This window comes from Lutra lutra, chromosome 2 (genome assembly GCF_902655055.1).
Source record: "Lutra lutra chromosome 2, mLutLut1.2, whole genome shotgun sequence".
In the NCBI taxonomy this organism is placed as follows: domain Eukaryota; kingdom Metazoa; phylum Chordata; class Mammalia; order Carnivora; family Mustelidae; genus Lutra; species Lutra lutra.
Window position 1 is genome coordinate 17,081,831 of NC_062279.1, and position 19,676 is coordinate 17,101,506.

The 19,676-nt window shown below is 54.0% G+C and overlaps 1 protein-coding gene across 1 annotated transcript in view; it reads right to left on the bottom strand.

Moving 5' to 3' along the window:
* Nucleotides 1-462: 462 nt before the first annotated feature.
* RBPMS (RNA binding protein, mRNA processing factor) overlaps nucleotides 463-19,676 on the bottom strand; it is a 170,176-nt gene continuing 150,962 nt past the window's right edge. The window contains exons 7-9 of the mRNA XM_047715436.1: nucleotides 11,979-12,048; nucleotides 6,548-6,651; nucleotides 463-666 (exon numbers count right to left, since the gene is read on the bottom strand). Of these exons, the coding sequence (XP_047571392.1) occupies nucleotides 11,986-12,048 (63 nt within the window). The 3' untranslated portion in view covers nucleotides 463-666; nucleotides 6,548-6,651; nucleotides 11,979-11,985. The remainder of the gene's footprint in view (nucleotides 667-6,547; nucleotides 6,652-11,978; nucleotides 12,049-19,676) is intronic.

Below are 19,676 nucleotides of genomic sequence, written 5' to 3' on the forward strand. Positions count from 1 at the left end.
CACACTCTGGGTGAGCTGGGAGCAGGAGAAGCCTAAGTGAAGGGCAGAACCCACCTGGGGGCACAGTCTGCACGGGCCCCCTGGGAGCGGCCAGTGTGCACCTGTGTGGGGGCTTCAGCTCCTCCCGCAGGAGCTCCCCACTAGAACCAGGGGGTGGGGGTGAGGGGAGGAAGCATGCACCTAGTAGGGCTGTAGCTCGCCGTTCTGTCCCTACCTTACCCTGCACTCCGGCCAGGCAGGTGGACGCCTATACATTCACATACAATTCTGGAAATTCTGTAGTATTTAAGAACATGCCTCAAACATGCAGCTTGGAGGAAAAAAAATAGATATTTTTAATTACAAGCATTCAAAAGTCAAGCACAAAAACTGTGATCCAACCCAGTGTAAGATCATCCATCCTCTCACACTTAAAATGTTTGGTATAAAAATACTCACTCTCTTGGTTTTATTGTTGATATCTTTTATGTTTCGTTTGAAAATATCTCCAAACTGTACAGAAATGTCAGACCATGCGTTCACAAATAACACACTATTTTTTAAAATTATACAGTGTAAAAGAGTAAAACATTTTTATTATATTTGTTTCTTCGAGAAAAACAGATGTGTGATAGAGGCTGTGGCAAAGTCTTGAAGGGACCAAAACTGGGCAAGGTGTTTTCAAGCCTGAAACAGAAAGAACAAATGTGAGGGTGAGTCCGCCTTCCCCCGGGAAACCCCTGGGGGCGTCCCGACACTCACGGGTGTGTAGGCACACACAGCACGACTTCTCACCAGAGCAGCCGTGTTCTCACCGTAGACCCAGACACGGGCAGGACAGACTTCCCTCTTACCAGAAACTTTTCAAGACCTCCTTCCCCCGCACTTGCTAGGAAGTGTTCACCTGTGTTTTGCTTTGTGGTCCAGAAAGAAAAAAGTGGCTTCGAATCCTCCTGAGACTTTGCCACTTGCAGAGTCCCAGTGTGGCCCCACGGTTTTCTTCACTGTTGTAAAGGCTGCACTGTGAAACCTCTACTATTACTCTGTCCCCATTTTCTTGCTATCTTCCCAACACGTTAGACCCAAATTTGGAGGTAGAAAAGGTCTTACAAAGGTCTAGGCAGAAGTAACTCCACAGACACTAGAACTGTCCACAGGGAAAGGCTTGTTTGTGTGGCGGAGGAAGCAGTCAAGAAAAGAGCACTGTAACCAACAGCCCATCTGACCATCCTAAGTCAGACTTCTTTGGGAAGATGCACAAATCAGCAGGAAATCCTGAAGCGAGAAACCTATGAACACTCGCCAACAGCCTGAACTGGATGATTTTAGGAAATCTGAGCCAGGTCTGCAGCGCTGGGGCACCCACACTGTGACCCAGGAGATCGTGGCATAGCCTGTGTGCAGGTGACAGCAGAAATAAGGGGCCACGAGTCAGAAGATGCAACATCATAACCACACAGCTACGGTTCATGGAACAATCTCCCTGGGGAGAGACCAGGGTGCCGCTTTCAAGGGCAGTGAGCAGGTCATTCAGAGCCTCACCTGTCACGTTCGAGTAACATGCACCCATCTCGAGCTTGTGGCCACCGTGCTAGTCCATCAGTTTAACTCACCGAGAGGCCCGGCGCTGGAGATGCTCCCAGGTCAAGCTCTGGGAGGCCTGCACACACCACCTCAGGGACCCCCCCCTCCCCTCCCCTGCCTCACACTCTCAGCAGAGCTTGGACATGCCAGGAGCGTCCGGGGAAAGAAACGCCTTCTAGAAATCTCACTTTCCGACTGCTTTGCCTCCCCTGGTGCCCAGCACAGGAGGGGCATCACCAGTCACTCGGCAGGCGCTCGCAAGGGGGAGGAGAAACCAGAGTGGGCCAGGATGACACACACCCATCTTGGTTGGGTACATGTCACAGGATCTGTGCTGCACCGTGAACAAGGCCAGAAGGGCCCACTCTTTTCATCTTTGGCCACACCCTGACCTGTAACCAGCGTGGACACCGGGTGTGTGTGGCCTGGAGCAGCTGACCTTCCCAATGGGCCCAGGACCTAATGGTCCCTCAAATGCCTGATGGGCCCTTGAACTGCCAAAGGAGCCTCCACTCCGGAGTGGGAAGAGGCAGCACCCCCAGCTCTGAATGCGCAGAGCAGAAAACCTGCTTAGACAAAGTGGGTACAAGACATTTTCCCCCCACTCTCATGGCTTGTCAGGCTTGCAACAAGTCCCACGTCATCCTAAACTTGACCACAAGCCAGCAGCCCAAGCTGTGTGTTGGTTCCAGGAAACGGTTTCCGAGGAACAGCAGTCCCCCTATGGCTGTTCCTACTTTGGAACAATTCACAGGGGACGACGCTCGGCAGCCCTCAGACTCTGGGAACCTTCAGGGGCCTGCACGCTGCCAAAGGCCTCTGTCAGAGAAGCTGGGCTTGGAGAGCGCCATCTTGGGAAAGCAGCCAAACCTCCATGTGGGGACACAGCCCCGACACCAAAGTCTGAAAGCAAAGCTGCCACACTGCTTTCAGAGACCGAGAAGGGACGGAATGAAGAGGCAAAGGAACAATGGCCACCTGTGATGGCACCTGCCCATGTGCTTAGGAGGGACCAAGGCCCTGTGGTCTTTTGCAGCCCTGGCCAGGGGCCTGGCTGGTCAGCTTTCTCCTCTGAAGAGCTTAACTACTGCCTTTGGGCAAGAACACGTTGCTACTCCTGGCCTTTCTGATTCCACGGCCAGGTTCTGATTCTCTGATTCTGTCTGCTACACCCTGGACATTTCTGCCATGACCTCGAAGGCACCATTTCTAAACCAGACTCCCGACTTTACCTTCTTCACATGGCTCCCCCTCCTGACCCTCCACCTTTGCCTCCGTCCTTCCACCAGCCCCTGGTGACATGGACACAGCCCTGCTCTCTCAGAGGACTGTGACTTCCCATCCTACCGTCACCATCTCGGGCTCGCCTCTCCTGGTACGTGTTTCTGACTCCGCTCTTCATTTTGCTGTGGGCAGCCAGCTGACAGATTCTGAAAACCCCTCCCCCTACTTCCTCCTGCCTCCCTGAGACCCAAATCCCTAACACATCCCTCGAGGCCCTCGAAAGCCTGGTCCTAATCCACTTAGGACAAGAACATGTGGTACAGCTCTTCCTCCTGCTCTTACACACTCCGTGCTCTCAGAACCCAGTGTGAGCGCTCCCCTGCAGGGCTTTCTCTTTCTCTTCTTTCTCTTCTCTTCCCCTGTAGGGCTTTCCAGAGCTCCCACTGGGCGTCCTCACTGTCCAGGCCCCTTGTTTGGCTTCCTCAAGGATCAGCTGAGATTATTTTCCTCCCTAAGACTACATCCTCCTGCCTTCACCCCAGATACAGTCACTTGCATGTAGCAGAACGTCAGTAAAGGAAATGGGGGCGACAGACAGTTAATGGCATGTGGCACTGAGACCTGGTTCCTGAGTCGGGATAACACCCCTGGCTGAGCGCCAGGATCCTGTGCCCGGGGGCCCCTCAGCACCCTCCCAGAGCAGCTCTGGCCCTGATGGGGGCCTTCCCAAGAGGCACGTGAAGGGGGGAAAAGGAGGGTGCATCCAGCTGCCCCGGGGTTTTAGCAGCCGACCCTGACCTCCCAGGACTCTCCCCTTCTTCCTGGACACTCGAGCAGGAAGCGAGGCGCATTCTGGCTGAGGAGGAAGGCTTGGGAGGGAAGAGAGAAGGGGGGACGAGAGCTGATAGTTTCCCGAGCTTTTCCATAACTGTGCTGTGGATATGTAATTCTCACATGGGAAAAGAATGTGTCCACATTGCCATAGATGTTCCCAGACTGAACAGAAGGTCAGAATGTGGCTATTTCAGTCCCTGTAAACAAGGAAGGGGTTTGCTAAGAACGGAGTTCAAACTTTGGAATGTATTAACAAGGACATTTTAAACAGAATACAGAGACATCCGGGAACACGGAGCACCGTGGAGGGATGGAGGCGGGGTGGGAGAGGGTCAGGCTCTGTTTGCAGAGCAGCTTCTCCTCACAGCCTTTCCTGAATGGCAGTCAACGGACAGAGGGAAGTAGATGAAATAAAGCTTGTCAGAGGCAGGTCACCATTGTCCCGTGTAAGACCGTAGAGAATGTCTGCTGTCTGAAAGAATGTTCTATAGTTCTGAAACATTTCATGTCCCTTGTCCTTGAGCAAAAAGATCAGCCTGTGGCCCTCAGGACTGGGCACAGCTGCTGGCTGCCACGGGCACACCGCCAGACACGGCCGGGCCTGCTCTACCCCCACTTAACTTTGGGATCCTTCTCCCAGCAGTAAGAAAATTCTGTTTCCCTCCTCCTACTACATACAGTTGGCCTATTTATTAATGATTTCTTTCCCAAGAGTTTCTCTAAATGTATTCATTTTTATCCAAAGTCAGATAAAGAACAGTTCCCTCTACCCAACTCCCAATAAACATGGACCAGTTTTCATTTTATAGCTGTAAAAACCGAATACTGGTATTAATTTGTAATAAAAAGCCTCATTAACATTTTAAAAGGTTCACAGGCTAGTCTCAGGAGACCAGTCTTCTGTAGTTGGAAACTCCTCCTCCGCATCCTAAACACACATCCTCACCTGCCCCTGCACGCGGGCGCCCATGGGCCCCAGGAACTCGCAGCAGCAGCCCACCTCCCCGCGTGGGTTCCCGCTCCCACACCTGGCCAGAGAGGGCTCGGCCCCCTGGTGGTCCAGGTCGGAGCAGTGCTGGCCGGCAGTGGGCCACCTCCAGACTTGTTCTTGTAACCCACGGGCGGCCCCAGAACCGGCGAGCCCCATGCTGAACACAGGTAGTGGCAAGGCACCCTCCGGCTCATCTGGTCGTGCTGGCTGGCTACCTGCAAGCTCTCTGCTGCCCCGAGTCCCAGGGCTACTCCCACCCCTTTCCTGCTCCAGGTCACCAGGCCCTTCTGTTGTCTAAATGAGGTCACCCCGTGCTCTGGCTACTGGGCTCATCTGCATTGCCTGGAATTACTGATGTTTGGGTTCATTTATTACATTTAAAAAACAAATCATTATTCTAACCTACTTCCAAAAAATTACATGGGTAGGTTTAAATTGGTCTTTAAAGTGTGCCAGAGAAGGGGGAAGAAAAAAACAAGATCTCGTCCTTTAAAAGGGTCCTACATAGGGCACCTGGGTGGCTCAGTCGGGTAAGCCTCAGACTCTTGATTTCAACTCAGGTCATGATCTCAGGATCGTGAGATTGAGCCCCGCCTCGGGCTCCGCGCGGAGTCTGCTTGAGACTCTCTCTCCCTCTGCCCCTCCCCCGACTCACACTCATGCTTGCTTTCTAATAAAATAAATAAAACCTTTAAAAAACAAAAAGGTTTTACCAGGTGATAACATTGGTAAGCATACGTGGGCATTGCTATGAAGAACCAGGACAAAAAGACAACCTAATAGATTAGGCTGTAGCACTGGTGGGATAAACATCAGCTGCCCCACATGATGTGGAAAAACCTTCCTTGTTGCTAAGTTTGGTCAGTGTGACAAACACATCAGTGGGCAGAAAGACCCCAAGTGGCAGGCTGCTGGCCTCCTGTCCAGGCCGAGGAGCTGGGCTGTGAAACACGGCGCACACGGCTTGCCTGCCTCTGGATGGCTCTACTCTGAGCAAGAAATACCTAAGTCCCAAAAATGTGGTAATGACCTCCTTGGCTAGATCTGCCTGGTTCTCTGTCCTTAGCAAGAATCTTGCCCTCTTTCTGACTCATCTTTTCTTCGTTGGCCCCTTGTAGGGATGAAATTCACCACCTTATTTGGGCTGAGACATAACTGCTTCGGGCCTGCCCTTAGCACTCCTGTTGTTTTAGGCCAAGTTTTGGAGAGCGACTGGAAGCCCCTCTGCATAGCAGGCCGGTCACCTGTGGGAATGCGACACCACTGCCAGAGACTACACTTCCTCCTAGAAACTGATGAACCGCAAATCACTGACATCATCAGCCAACAGGAAAGCCCAGAAGGGAGGAGGTAGTGAGCGCCCTGTCTCGTTCAGCTATGCCCAAGGGCAACCACTCATTTCCAAAGAGGCTCATGAAAACATTTCTGCGTCCCTGAGAGAGGGCTACACTACATTCAGTACAACTGGATGAAGTCAGGGGGAATATACATGCCACATCTAAAAGATTCTCAACAAAATGGGTAATTTCCAAAAAAGGCGCAAGTGTCTCTGTAAATTCCCATCGGTGGAACAGCTTGTCCCACTGCTGTGGCACAGACCGTGTGGGCAGAGAGTCTGCAGAACCCCCGCCGCCCCCCACCCCCCGCCCTCCCAGGATGCCCTTTCTTAAGCACCTGTGGCTGGACGAGGTCATCAAAAGCAAACCCCTGACTGCAGTGCTTCACACCAGTGCGTCTCAACCTAGGGCGCCCAGCAGAATCATCTGGGTGGGGGTGCGGTTAACACCTGGACTGCTGGGCCCCATCCCCAGATGCCTGGGATCCCTCCCAGAGGACGCTGGTGCGATAATCCGAGCAAACTGGTCTCCATCACCGTGCCCCGCCCAGGACACACTGCCTCCCCAGAGGGCCTGTTCAGCTCTGACTGCCACTCACCAGCATGCTCCAGTTTTGTAGAACAGCTTGAGAACAGCAGCTACCACTGAAGGTTGCATTAATACCCACAAGACAGATTGCAGCCACCATCACACACCTGGAACCTGGAATAGAGAAAGAAATCACCCATTAATGGTGTGTGGTCATTTCCAACCCCAGGGCTGGTTGGCTCTTGGGGTTCCCTGGGTCCCGAAGGGTCAACTATTCTGCAAGCAAAGAACGGAGAGTCAATGGCGAAGGGACCAAGGCCTCCACGGTGGAGCCAATGACCAGTGGCTGGTGAGAATGATCACACCAGTGGCATGGCAGCTCCCCACGGGGACCACCGGCTTCGGGCCCGGTCAGAAGGTAAGCACCCTAGTGGTGGAGTGTGGCTCCCGGGGGGCTCCCTGGCACCAAGGCTGGAGGGGAAGGGACTGGAGCAAAGTGTGCTGGGGGAGATGCGGTCTTCAGACGTGCGTCCATCATGGGGAACGGATCAGAGCCACGCTGCAACAGCAGGCCGCCTGGCCAACGAGACAAGGCAGCCGCACAGAAGATCCGAGGGCCAAACCCCCAGGACTGTTCATAAGCCCTGTCAAGGAACAGTGCAGGACCTGAAGTCCCCCCAAAGAAAGGAAGCGCCCCAAACCTATCCACCTCCAGAAGCTGCCTCAGACCACAGCAACAGCTACTGGTCAGCCCAAGGACATAAAAGCCATTCTCCTATAGCGTCCTGTGCTGTCACATGCACCGATGAGCTAAACTTTGCTCCAAGCACCTTCTGGAAAACAAGTACCGAATGGAAACACCTGTGACTACAATATTTAATATTTAAATATTTAAATTAAATATTAAATTATTAATTAAATAAATATTTAAATTAAAAGAATATTTAATATTCTTTGGTAGGCATGACTGCCTCTGAGCCAGCTGGTTTTTTCGAGAATTCCCGGAGCCAAGGAAGGATGCCTGCCTCCCAGCACGTGGATGCCAATGGCCCTCTTCCACTAATCTCTTGCGTGTTCAGGCCTGGCGACGCCGCTCTCCTGCCTGCAGAGAAAGAGGTCAACTCAAGCAGGGTACTGCTGCGAACCCTGAGATCCCCACAGAGGCCTCCCTGGTCTGCTCCCCGGACAGTGGCTATCCCCAAGGCCCTCGTGCTCACAGCCAGAGACAGACGAGGCTGGTCCTCCCAAATCAAAACATGAGGAATACACAGCTTTACAGTCTGGTCTTATTATCTCTCGTGTCCTCCTCTCGTTTGTTGACACTGTAACTACATGTGCTTATAATTTCTGTGCATCGTCTTGGTCCTAGGCCAGGGAGATTCTCAGAGTTCTCAACGCCCGTCAGAGTTCTCAAAGAACGCCCCAGCTCCTAACTCACTCAGTTTTTTTTATTTAACTACATTTGGATACCCAACAAGGCAGACTGTGTCATCATTCCCTCTAAAGAGTTACTAAAAACTTGCTCATGCAAGTTTGTCAGATTTGTCAACAAATCTGGGAAATGGATCGTTTTCAGTGATTATCCTGTCATCTGGGGTTGTCTATCCCGTAGTGGGACCGTTAGCCAAACTCTAGTGATGCTCAGACAGAGCTCGTAGCCAGACTAAACACCATCAAGCAGGATACAGAAAAAATTAAAACCCAAATGACACCCACCCCTCTGCTGCCCTTCTGCCACTGATGACAGTAAACGCGACACCCCCGCCCCCTCGGGAGGGGCTTTCCTCACACGCCCTTCCTCGAGGGTCCTGAGCAGTCACTCTTCTCTGTCATATGTGTATCCATGACTCCCTCCCACTAGAACTGGAATTCCTTAGGAGCACAGGCCTGGTCTTCCTGCAGATTTTTCCACCTGTGTAGCACATAGCGGACATATAATATATGTTTACTTAGGGGTGCCTGGGTGGCTCAGTGGGTTAAGCCTCTGCCTTCAGCTTGGGCCGTGATCTCAGGGTCCTGGGATCGAGTCCCGAGCCAGGCTCTCTGCTCAGCAGGGAGCCTGCTTCCCTCTCTCTCTGCCTGCCTCTCTGCCTACTTGTGATCTCTCTGTCAAATAAGTAAGTAAAAATCTTTAAAAAAAAAAAAATGTTTACTTAAAGGATGAAGAGCTTGTTTACTTTTCTAGTCTAGTCCCTGATTTCCCAGGAAAAGGACAAAGTGTATAAATGAAAAACCCCTGCAGGGCCCTGAGGAAACAGGCCCCGGACTGTGGAGGATTTGGAGGGTGCTTCCCCTCCCCCCACCCCCTGAGCTCCACATGTTGGGAGTGATGGCCTGTCTGGGTCTGCGTATAGTCGTCATGTCTGATGTCACTCCTGCTCTTGTCTTCTATTCAGTGCCACCTTCCCACAGAAGAAGGACCCCCCGCCCCTGCAACAAACACGAAGGTCATGTGGAACAGTGATGTCGCTGGCCTTACCTATCCTACATTTGGCCTTTCTGAAAGACCAGTTTTGCCCATGCGCCCACAGAAGATACTCCGCCTTCATACAGGTCTGGCAGCTTCACAAACCATACTTGCCAAGGGGGAAACCGCTAGGCCTTCTTTGGTAGCTATTGCTGCCTCTAGGTCTCTGGTGGATAGGTCTGTGGGGAAGGATGATCTGGAACAACTCGGGTGAGCGGAGAGAAACAAAGGGCAGGATCTTACTGGCTGGACACACACAGTGCAGCTGCTTCATGATCATGCCTTCCCTTCGGGCCTATATAAATGCTTAAAAAAATCCTTCCTCAAGCCCTTATGCCACCACCATCCTCGGCCAACTGCCACTGCCAGGTTTGGACACATCCTCTCATCTGACTCAACCTTCCTACACCACCTACTACTACCGACCCCAGCAGCTCACCACTGGCCTTCCAGGCTCCAGCCCTCCCCGGCGCCTGCGGGCTACTCTGTTTTCCACAGGCTGCTCGTCCTCCGCTGACTCCATGGCTGTGTGAGCCTCAGGGCTGCGCCCTGCTGACCTCTCTTCCGGTTTCATCAACTGCCTCAACTTCCTGCTTAGGCTGAATGCCAGGTCTGCCCCCAACCCGTCAGCTCCTTCGTGAGCTTCAGAATTCTCAGTTACCCAGTCCTGGGTCCCTCTGGGTGAACACCTAGCAGCCTCTCAGAACGGACAGATGATGCACAGTCCTGGGGGCAGGGGAGCACGTGACCGATCAGTGCCTTCTGGAGCCAAATGACAGTGCTGCACCCACCTTGCCCTGGGTAACGGGGGCAGGGTCCCTCATGACGAAATGACTAAGGCTTTTGTGCACAAGGAACAGAGCGCTAGGGACAGGTCATTTTAAAAATTAATTATGGGCATATGGATATGGTACATGGACTTGGGAGTCCTGGACATAATGGACCCTAGAATATACCTCAAAGCTTACAAATTTTATTTCCAGGAAGAGAAACCCCCTGAACAGCAAACTTTCACATTTCACAAAATAGTAAAATATTTTAACTACTTTCAGTATCTACCATGGACTGACTTTTTCCCTAAGAAGCTACATTTAAAATGCAATTGCCATTCACAGATACTACCACTTCATGTAAAATGCGTACGTGAACACACATACAACATAATTTCAGAATAAGGGGCAAATATAAGCAGCATAAAAAAAATCTACTACACTGTCCTAATTTTTTGCCTCATTATAAATAGATTGGTGGTAACTCTAACATAATGACCATTGGCCCAGAGATCTCTGTAAGTGGGTGTCACTGGTTTAGGTTCTGGGTAAGAGATTAGGGGCAGGTTTCCCAAAATGTGCTCTATGTGAAACAGCAGTCTCCTGAGCGTCTGTGAAAGAGAGGGCTCCCCTGTCTCCAATGAGTTTGAGGAATGTTGCATCCTTGAGTTCCCTAATCTTACAGATTTATGATGCTCGTGTTATAATAAGGGTCCCAAGAATCTTTTGGTAAAAAACAAGCAAAAAAAAAAAAAAAAAAAAAGGTGTTCTTTTTGACCTTGGCAACGTTTACGTACTCTGCCTCCAGTCATCCCCAAGGACTAGCGTTGCTCTGGCCACTTAGGAAGAGGTACGATTCTAAGTTACTGGAGTTGAGCAAGCGAAGAAATATCCCTCAACTTATTCATTACCCCACTGGCAGAGCAAGAATCCTGACCAGTTGGGGGGTGGGTCTGCTGCGGGGCCGCCCTGATGCCCACCACCAATGCTCCCGTGTGGTGAGGCCCTTCCTCCAGAATAAGGACGCCGGCTTTCCGGCCGAGCTCTCTACAAGTGCGGCGGTAAAGACTTCAGCCAATGAAGTCCCCGCTCAGCTGTCACCCTGGAAACTGAAATGAAGGTGTCACGACCCCCCCAAGCAAGACTTCAGGTCAGCAGGGCAGCTTGCTTGCCTGTGGACAACAAATTCCAGAACTCTTTGAAAATCCTATTCAGTGCTCTCCTTCCTCCTCACTAGGAGGGCACTGCCCTGTCTGAGGCCGGCTTGGCAGCTCCTGCTTCCCGGTATGTCTGTCCCCTGTGAACGGTCAGAAATTGTTCCCCACTGAAGGTGGACCTGACCCTAACCAGAGGCCAGTTTTTCTCACGCAAGTCCTTCAAAAGATCATCCTGTATAGGTATGTACATAATTCTAGCATTTCTAAATGTATGAAGGTCCAGTGTCTCCCTACTCTCACTTTTCTTCCTGGGTTGTCAAGAAGTAATAGCACCAGAAACCAGAGACTGTCGAAGTGTGACATCTCAGGGACTTTTCTTGAGGGCAGATGCCCGTAACGGACACCCCGTATCAGCGTTCAGAGTAACAGTGCTTTAACAGAAATTCGGTCAAGATACCCAGTTAAATGCAGCGTTTGTAATTTCATACAAATTATTTACAGAAGGGGCACCTGGGTGGCTCAGTGGGTTGGGCTTCTGCCTTCAGCTCAGGTCATGATCTCAGGGTCCTGGGATCGAGGGTCCTGGGATCAAGCCCCGCATCAGGCTCTCTGCTCAGCAGGGAGCCTGCTTCCTCCTCTCTCTCTGTCTGCCTGCCTCTCTGCCTACTTGTGATTTCTCTCTCTGACAAATAAATACAATCTTTAAAAAAAAAATTATTTACAGAAAAAAAAATTGAGTCGGTAGTTCCCTAAAGCAAGGTTAGGCCTCAAATAAAAGGGCGCCAAGATTAGGGTTTCCTGGACCAGACCCTCGAAGGAAAGCAAGCCTGCGCGCCCCGGCACACCGCCTGCCTTCACGGCAGCGCCAACTCACCCAAGCTCACCGCGCGCATGCGCACAGACCCCGCTCGGCGGCACCGGCGCTGCCGTGTCACCCCGTGTCCAACCCGCCCCCCACCGCCCCGCACGGAAGCCGCGCCGGCCACTGCTCTGTGACGCACAAGACCGCGATTCGGGGTCTCAGGCCCCGGGAGACTCTCCGGGAAGAGCCGCCGCTCCCCCGGCGGACGTGCGCGGCGCACGGGGCCGTCGGGCGCGCGTACTCACGTGGTATTCAGCAGAACTGACGGGACTTCCAGCCCTGAGAAGTAGCCTCGGACGGAGGGAGCCAGCGCATCTGCAAAGACACGTGCGGAGAAGGCGGTGAACCAGGGCTCGCGGCCGCCCCGTCGCTGTTCCCAGATGGGGCCCACTTGCCCCCAGGGGCCGAGGACAAGCGGTGCAGCGGCCCCAGAGGTCTTCCGCGTCCCCCTAGGGCACACGGGGCCGCGCTCACGGGCACAGCGGACCCAGCGGCTCCCACCCTCCCGGCCAAGGCTGCGGCTCGTGTTGCCTCCCGGGCTGCGCAGGCGCGTGTCTGCTCCCACAGAGGAGCGACAGTTCGCCACCCATCCGTGCCAGCAAGCTGGCCAGGACGTCTTTGAGATTCTGCTCTTGTCGTTTTAAAAAAGGGGTTCTGGCTTCTCGGCTCTGTGGGGTATGTAGTACCCCAAGCCCTCTGCTCACTCTGCTGAGAAGGACCTGCAGCCCCAGCTTTTCCATGAGGTTTCCAAGCGGAAGGCGGGCAACGAAACAAATAGACTGAGTGATGCTTTGTCCACCTGGCAGAACGTTCCCGGTCCTGCGCTGAGGAAAATGCAAAGAAACAAACCCGAGGGCAAGCGCATTTTGGCCTTAACAAATGTCCGTCTGTCGGGAGTGTCAGTTCTGCCCCGCAGCCTTTGGCCAGAAGCAAGGAATGGCCATTTACCACTGCTCCTGCTCCTGTTTCCCTGGAGGAGGGAAGGCCTCCCTGTAAAGCCGGGGAGCAACACAGGCAGCTGGGCGGGGGGGGGGGGGGGGGGGGGGGGGGCAGGGAGAGCGATTACATGAAAGCCGGGAGACGCTCAGGAGGGCTGGATGGCTCTGTGGAGAGGGGCTTCCTCCCCAGGGTGGCGGGAGAAGGACGGATCTTTGACCTGGGTCTGGCCCAAATTCTAGAATAGAATGCACTGCTGGAAGGAATTTTACCCTGATAAATCTACTTCGATGGTTTAATAAAACAGATTTTGCTGGAGAACCCCCTTTTCACACGGCACCTTACTCAGATCTCCAGAGCATAACAGATACAGCAGCGTCTGGCAGATGTGGACATGCAGGGGGCCTGAAACCTGCAAGGCAACCCCAGAACTGGGGGGCAGGGGTGCTCTGGGGGGCTGATGACACCCCCTGCCTCTTCTAACATTTTACAGGTAGGGAAATCAATTGAGATCCAGGTATTCTGAGTGACATCCCACGGGCACAGAGCCCAGTGGGGTCAGGATCCAGGCCCCGGCTCCACTAGCTCTCGTGACTTGTCTAGGAGCGGGTCCCCAGACAGAGCTCACACAGGATCCCGGCCGTTGGTCGTGGGCCACACGCAGGAGTCCTCAGCATTTCCTTCTGCCCCATGGGCCTTCTTCCTCTCTGGCTCTCAACACAGGGTGAGGGGCCACACTGGGGGACTCGATCCCAACTTGGGGCCTCAACTACTTGGGAAACGAAGACTTAAAAAGACCAAAGATGCTTTTTGAGCTTCTCCCCATACCAGGAATCCGGCTCAGAGAACCCCTTGGGCCAGCTATTCATGGGAGAACTTCTGGGGACCACCTAGAAATCAGATCACCAGCTTGAGGGGTCCCCCACATTGTGAGAGGGCAAAGCTGTATTCCTCGGGAGCCAGCAGCAGGTACTGAAGTTCATCTAAGGCAGGGCCAGAGTCGTTTTCAACCCTCAATAGCAATTACGGGGATGAAGGCTAAAAACATGTCCTCTTGGGAATTCAGGAGTGTATGCAGAATAAAGAAGAGAAATAAAGGAGGGAAGTGTGGGAGGATGGGAAGGACAAGGGAGGGAGGAGTACAGGGGTGTGGGAGGAGGAGGTCAGTGAGAGAAAGACAAAAATTTCATACCTACCCGTGGCTTATGGCTTTGTGCATCTGAGTCCACTTGCTCACTAAGCAAAGGGCAGACTTGGAGCTGCCTTCCTGAGCCAGGTGGTAACGGAGGGGATGGGGCACAGCCCCATGGCAGGTGGGGGGCTGGGAACCGAAACACACAGCGGGAGGGGATGGGTCTGTGTGCACTGGAGTCGGAGGGAGCGTGGTGGTGGCGACTGGTGATGCCCGGGTGTAGGGCTGAGGCGCTGAGCCCCACGAGGCCAAGACATGTTGGTGTTTCAGAGACACAGGAATAGGAGGGGCTGACCAGGGGGGTGGGGGCGCAGTGGATGGCATGACTTTTGGTGACGGTGACTGCGAGAAGGAAGCCCTTCATCTCCCACACACCACCCCAGCCTCAGCCGACCTCCGGTGCATGCTGGCCTCTTCCCCCTGCCCGTCCTCGCACCCGGAGCCCTGGAGGCAGCCCGGCCTAGAACACCTGAGCACTCCGGGGCGACAAGCAGGCTGACTCTGGGCTGTGGGTCTGGGAGGAGTTGAACTCAGCTCACCGAGCTGAAGATGGCCCGCTGGCTGATTCTCGGGGAGGATGCGGTGATGGAGTCAACAGAGGCCCTGAAATTCATCACTCTGTGCTCCATGGCTCGGACACCACTGCCGCTGCCAACAGGGTGGCTCTTCTCACCGCATTCCACAGACCTCCAAACCCGCATAGCGCAGCCTCTTGCAGGTCTGAGGGGTGCAGTGGCACCCACTTGCCAGCAGGGGGCAGTGCCTCCCCCCAGGGCCCAGGCTGAGCTGCTCCCCCATTCCTGTGCAGCAGAGCAGAGCAGCAGAGCTCGTGGGCTACACGGAGTTGCCGCAGCCAGTCCAGTGAACAATCTATTTTGTGCTAACTACTGCCGTCCTCCAGAAGTGGGGGGATGGACCCCCACTTGGGCTGCCTGCTCTGCTGTGGTTTCTGGCTCCAGGTCACCGGTGGCCATTCCTGCCCACTGCCTAGGGGCTGCTTCCGTGCGTCATCAACGCTGGGGAAACCTGGGCTTCCCTGACTCCCTCTCCAGACACGATGCAGCAGGGGTAGGTCTATGCAGCTTCTGTGTAAGACAGGGTCCTGTCTGTAGAAAAATGCACGTGAGCTGGCACACAGCGACACACACCAACAGCACACTCACAACCCTGCCTACCATCCTGGGGGCTTCTCAGGTCCCTAGCAGAACCTCTCCCGATGTCTGTGACCCACACCAGCACCGCTGCTCACGCTGCCTGGCGGCTAAGCACACCACTGCACGCACAGGGGCCTGCGAGCCCATAAGCAGCCCGGAAGACCCTGGGCCCGCCTCCCCTCAAACTCGGTAACGCTGAGTCATGACCACTCCGGTTCACTATCCAGGGCCCACACTGTTCGGGGTTCCACCGTCACACTTTGGGAATGCTCTTGGAAACACAGCGGCCCCGCAAAGTGACACTGAGGTCTCCAGGGCCATAGCACGGATGGTTCCAGCTCCTGCGACACGTGTGAGAGAGCTCGGACAGGAGAGGAGAACCCCCAGAAACAAAAACAGCCCAGGGCAAAAATAAAATGGAATGCTAGGGAAAGTAGTAAGTATCCGTGACGAAGTCATTTCTGTCCTCCCCTCCTTCCTTGCTTACAGATGAGGAAAGCTAAGGCCCAGAGGATTAAAGCAGACACAGAATTCACATTCCCAATCATGGTGCCGCAGCACGAAGACCCTGACCGGTCTCTAGAGTGGGGCCCTCAGCCCTTCAGCAGGGCCTGTGAGCAGCGCAGCACAGAGCAAGCAGCGAGACTACGGACCTGTGCTCTACTCCCCACCCCTCCCTCCTAGCGACTGCCTGGCCTCACCGCACCCGCCTTAGAAGCAGCAGAGGAGCCTACCAGGTGCCTGCCTCAGTGTAAAGAGCGACCAGTGATTCTCAGAGTGTGGCCCCTGGCCCACCAGCGTCACCTGGGAACTTGTCAGAAATGCAGAAAGCTCTGGGAGAGAAACCCCAGTGCCTGCATGTCATAAGCCCTTCAGGAGATGATGTACAAGTCCAAGTTTGAGAGAGACTGCTCCTGGGTGAGGTTTCCAAAGTGTGGCTGGACGCACGCTGTCTAGAGATACTCTGGGGTCAAGCCAGAGAGAATGCAGTCTCTGCCCTTTCCGCGGAATCGAGATACACATTAAAGACTCCAGAAGTTCCACCATGAAGAAACACGTCTGACTTGCTTTAACCCTGGGTTCCCCAAATTTATCTGCCCACAGAATCTTTTCATTACGTTTGCCGACAGTTGCTAAGAAATGCTTGAGAGGAAGGCCCCTTCCGGGGGTGACTTTTGGTGGGTCCGGGAGGCCAAAGCGTGCCAATATGGCATCCAAGTTTCTAGCTCTTAACAAAGCTCGTACAGCACGTGCTGTACCTGAATACGGATTTCCTCAGGACCAGCTGTCCAGAGCCGCGCTCTCCTTTTCTAGGCACGGATATCCAGGGTCCCACACGGTGCCCGAGAAGGAGCGCCGACTACCCCGCTGGGGCTCTCCCAACACTGCGACAGCAGCAGCCAGCCCCTCACACGTTCTGCAGTTATAACCGTGTCTGGCCCGCTCACTCCAGGCCCAAGGGTCCACTCCGAGCAGCAGCACCAAAGAAAGCACGTCAGGGCCTACAGCAAACCTTGCCAAAGGGCTCTAGGTTAAGGAGAGGCTGGCAAGCCAGGAGCACACTGTGGTCCAAGAAACTCCAGACTCACCCCAGAGACTCGACTGGTCTGCAATCCAGGAGATGATCTTCTTTATGGGACTAATCACAGGGTTCTTTAAAATAGCACCCCTGCCCTATCTAATACAGTGTTCACCAAAACTGGCAGACACTTTTCAGGAATTTGTTCGATGAAATGAGGCCCACCGAGGACCGCTCTAAAGGAAACTCCACCCCCTCCCCTCCCCTCCGCCAACGGCTGGCCCATCCTCTCTCTCAGCAGATGCGGAGGGCACAAAATGCAATCCCATTCTTTCCTTTGTCCGGCATCTAATACCCTTGCCTAGGGCAATTAAACAAGTTGCCATCATCTAGGCAAAATGTCAAGATCTATGAGAATTGCTCCAAAGGTTAAGTCGGCCTTCTGACCTACCCCAACTCCCAGGAAGGGAGCGAGCAAGTTAGTCCTGGCTCAAGGAGGTTACGCTCCAGCCCGGCCGCATGACCCCCAAGATCTCCCTGTCCGGACGGTGGGACACGGCTGGGGCCCGAGCCCAGGCAGTGACAAGGTCTAGACCCCTGCGAACACCTCCTGCTAAGACCAGTCAAGGCTGGGCTTAATTAACCGTAAGCCTTCGGGGATCATTTTCTCTCCTGGGCTTTTAGACTCCTTCCCTGTCTGTCCTAAGCACAAGCCAGATTCTTGCCTTCAAACGGGCATGCGAAATGTGCTCAGACACCCCAGAAGCTCACTCAAGACGCCACTCGGGCCGAGGGCACCCAGGCGTGTAACATCCTGTGTCAGGTCAAGTCCACGGTGCTGCTTGTCATCCATATTTAATTCCGTCAGTCTGTTAATTTTTAGCTATGTTTGCTATCAAGGGCCATTAGAGGTCCCCAGGAGCCGAGCCCAGTGAAGCGAGAAGTACTTCATGGCAGAGTGCATGAAGCTTGAAGTTGGGGTGGCCCAATTTCCCATCCTGTCACCGAGCGCTGGCCTTCCCCACCGGCAGCACAAATCCTGAATAAAACATGATCCCATTCGGAGTCGATTTGCCTTTTATCCCCCGTCAGAATTGGTTTTCTTCAAGAAGTTCACTTTCTTTTTATGAAGGCGCCATTTTGTTTTTCTAAACGTTCTCTGCTGCAGCCTGGGTTTTGTTTCCAAGGCACTTAGAATTCACATACTTTCGGATGGTATCTGGCTGCCCATTCCTAGGAAAGGAGGCCCAGCCCTGGGCGGACGGCCAGCTGGCCGAACCACAGCCTCGCATCGGCACACACCATGGCCACATGCTGCCCCTCTTGCCCTGGGCCCTCAGGGTTCTCTTGGTGGGGTGCTGGTCTCGAGTCCCTCTACCCTAACTTCTTCTAATGCTACAAAGGGAGGGCTCAGGAACTCTGGGCCATGAGAGATCAAGTTCTAACAAAAAGAAGGAAACAGAAGAGCTAAGGTTAATAATGACGACTCCGGGACAAGGACTGTACTCCTTCCCTCAGCATGACCCCATCAAGTAGATATTCATTCTTCCTACCTAGAGATGAGGAAACTGAGCTTCAGCGAGGGTTAAAATAAACTTGCTTAAAGTTTCCACCAGTGGGTGGAAATGGTCATTAAAACTGGCCTGTTTTTTTTTTTAAATTTTTTTTTAAAGATTTTATTTATTTATTTGACAGAGAGAGATCACAAGTAGACGGAGAGGCAGGCAGAGAGAGAGAGAGAGAGGGAAGCAGGCTCCCTGCTGAGCAGAGAGCCCGACGCGGGCCTCGATCCCAGGACCCTGAGATCATGACCTGAGCCGAAGGCGGCGGCTTAACCCACTGAGCCACCCAGGCGCCCGCCTATTTGATTTTAAAACGAGTCCTGATTCCATACCAGACCCCCTGCACCATCCTAGTGGGACGGTCCGACCACCTTTTTGCTGATAATCTCAAGGATGAGGTGGGCTCACGGACTCAGGGAAGAGATCTCGTTGCGAATGAGGCTGGGGGGCTAAAAGTCACAGGCCCTGGGACGTTTAGCCTTACAAAGGACAAAATGAAACGTGCCTCAGAGACCTGAAAGACGGTGCCCCAAGTGAAGGAAACCTGGCCCCCCACCCCCCACCCCCCAGCCAGGAAGAGGCCCACTTGGAGCTGCTCTCTCCGTCATGGCAACGGTGAATTTGAGGAGAGTCTTGCTGGGATCCCCAACCACGGCCAGGGTGGCCACAGCACCAGGGGCCGCTCAGGTTTCTGGACAGCTGCCGCTGCAAGCTGCCTGCTGTGGTGAAGCCGGAGGCTCGGTGGGAGCAGCAGCTCTGGCCAAAGGAGCGCACCATCCCCAGGCATCCTGGCGGAAGGATCTCAAGACAGCTTCTGAGGAGGCCCGTGAGGACGGGCCGAATGTTTACGGCTCTCACGGCCTCACTAAGGGCTCCCGAGTTCTCCAGACACCGAACAGCAGAGGAGGGGATGAGGAGGACAGAGAAGGTAAACAGGAGGCCATCTGCTTGGCCAGGGTGAGATCCTCTGGGGTCTGGCCAGAGAACTATGGAGAGTAACTTCCCAAGGCACACGAGGCGACACTGCCACTTGGAAACAAGGCCAGGCAGGACTCTAACGGAGGGACTGTGGGAAGAATGAGCCACAGAGTCCAGGGAGGACTGGGCCGGATGACCCATGGGTCTTTCTCTTCTCCAGTTTCTCTGATAGGAAAGCAAGATAAGGCAGCAGCTGGAAAGTTCAGGGACAACGGGTTTGACTGAAGCAACACACAGGAACCACTCGCTCTCTGGGAATTCAGCTGTTTCCCACTCTTGATCTACTTCCTGTCAGGGAGAGGTTTTTCTCCTGACAGGCGTGTCCGGGCCTGCTGTGGGGTGGGGTAGGGGGTGGGGGTACGGACTTCCTCTGGGGACGAGTCCTCCCGGCGCTGGCACAGGCTGCGGAGACCTCGCTGCTGGATGGAGGGTGGGTGCCGTCACTGGTGGCTGTCCCCAGATGCCTCGCCTTTCTCACCTGTCCATTTATTCTTTTCAACCTCTGGCCTTCCATCTGGCCACAGCCACGAGGACTCTGTGGCTGCCTCAGTGTGGTCAAGACACTGCTGGATGCCTGGAGCGTTCGAATGATCACAGCCTGG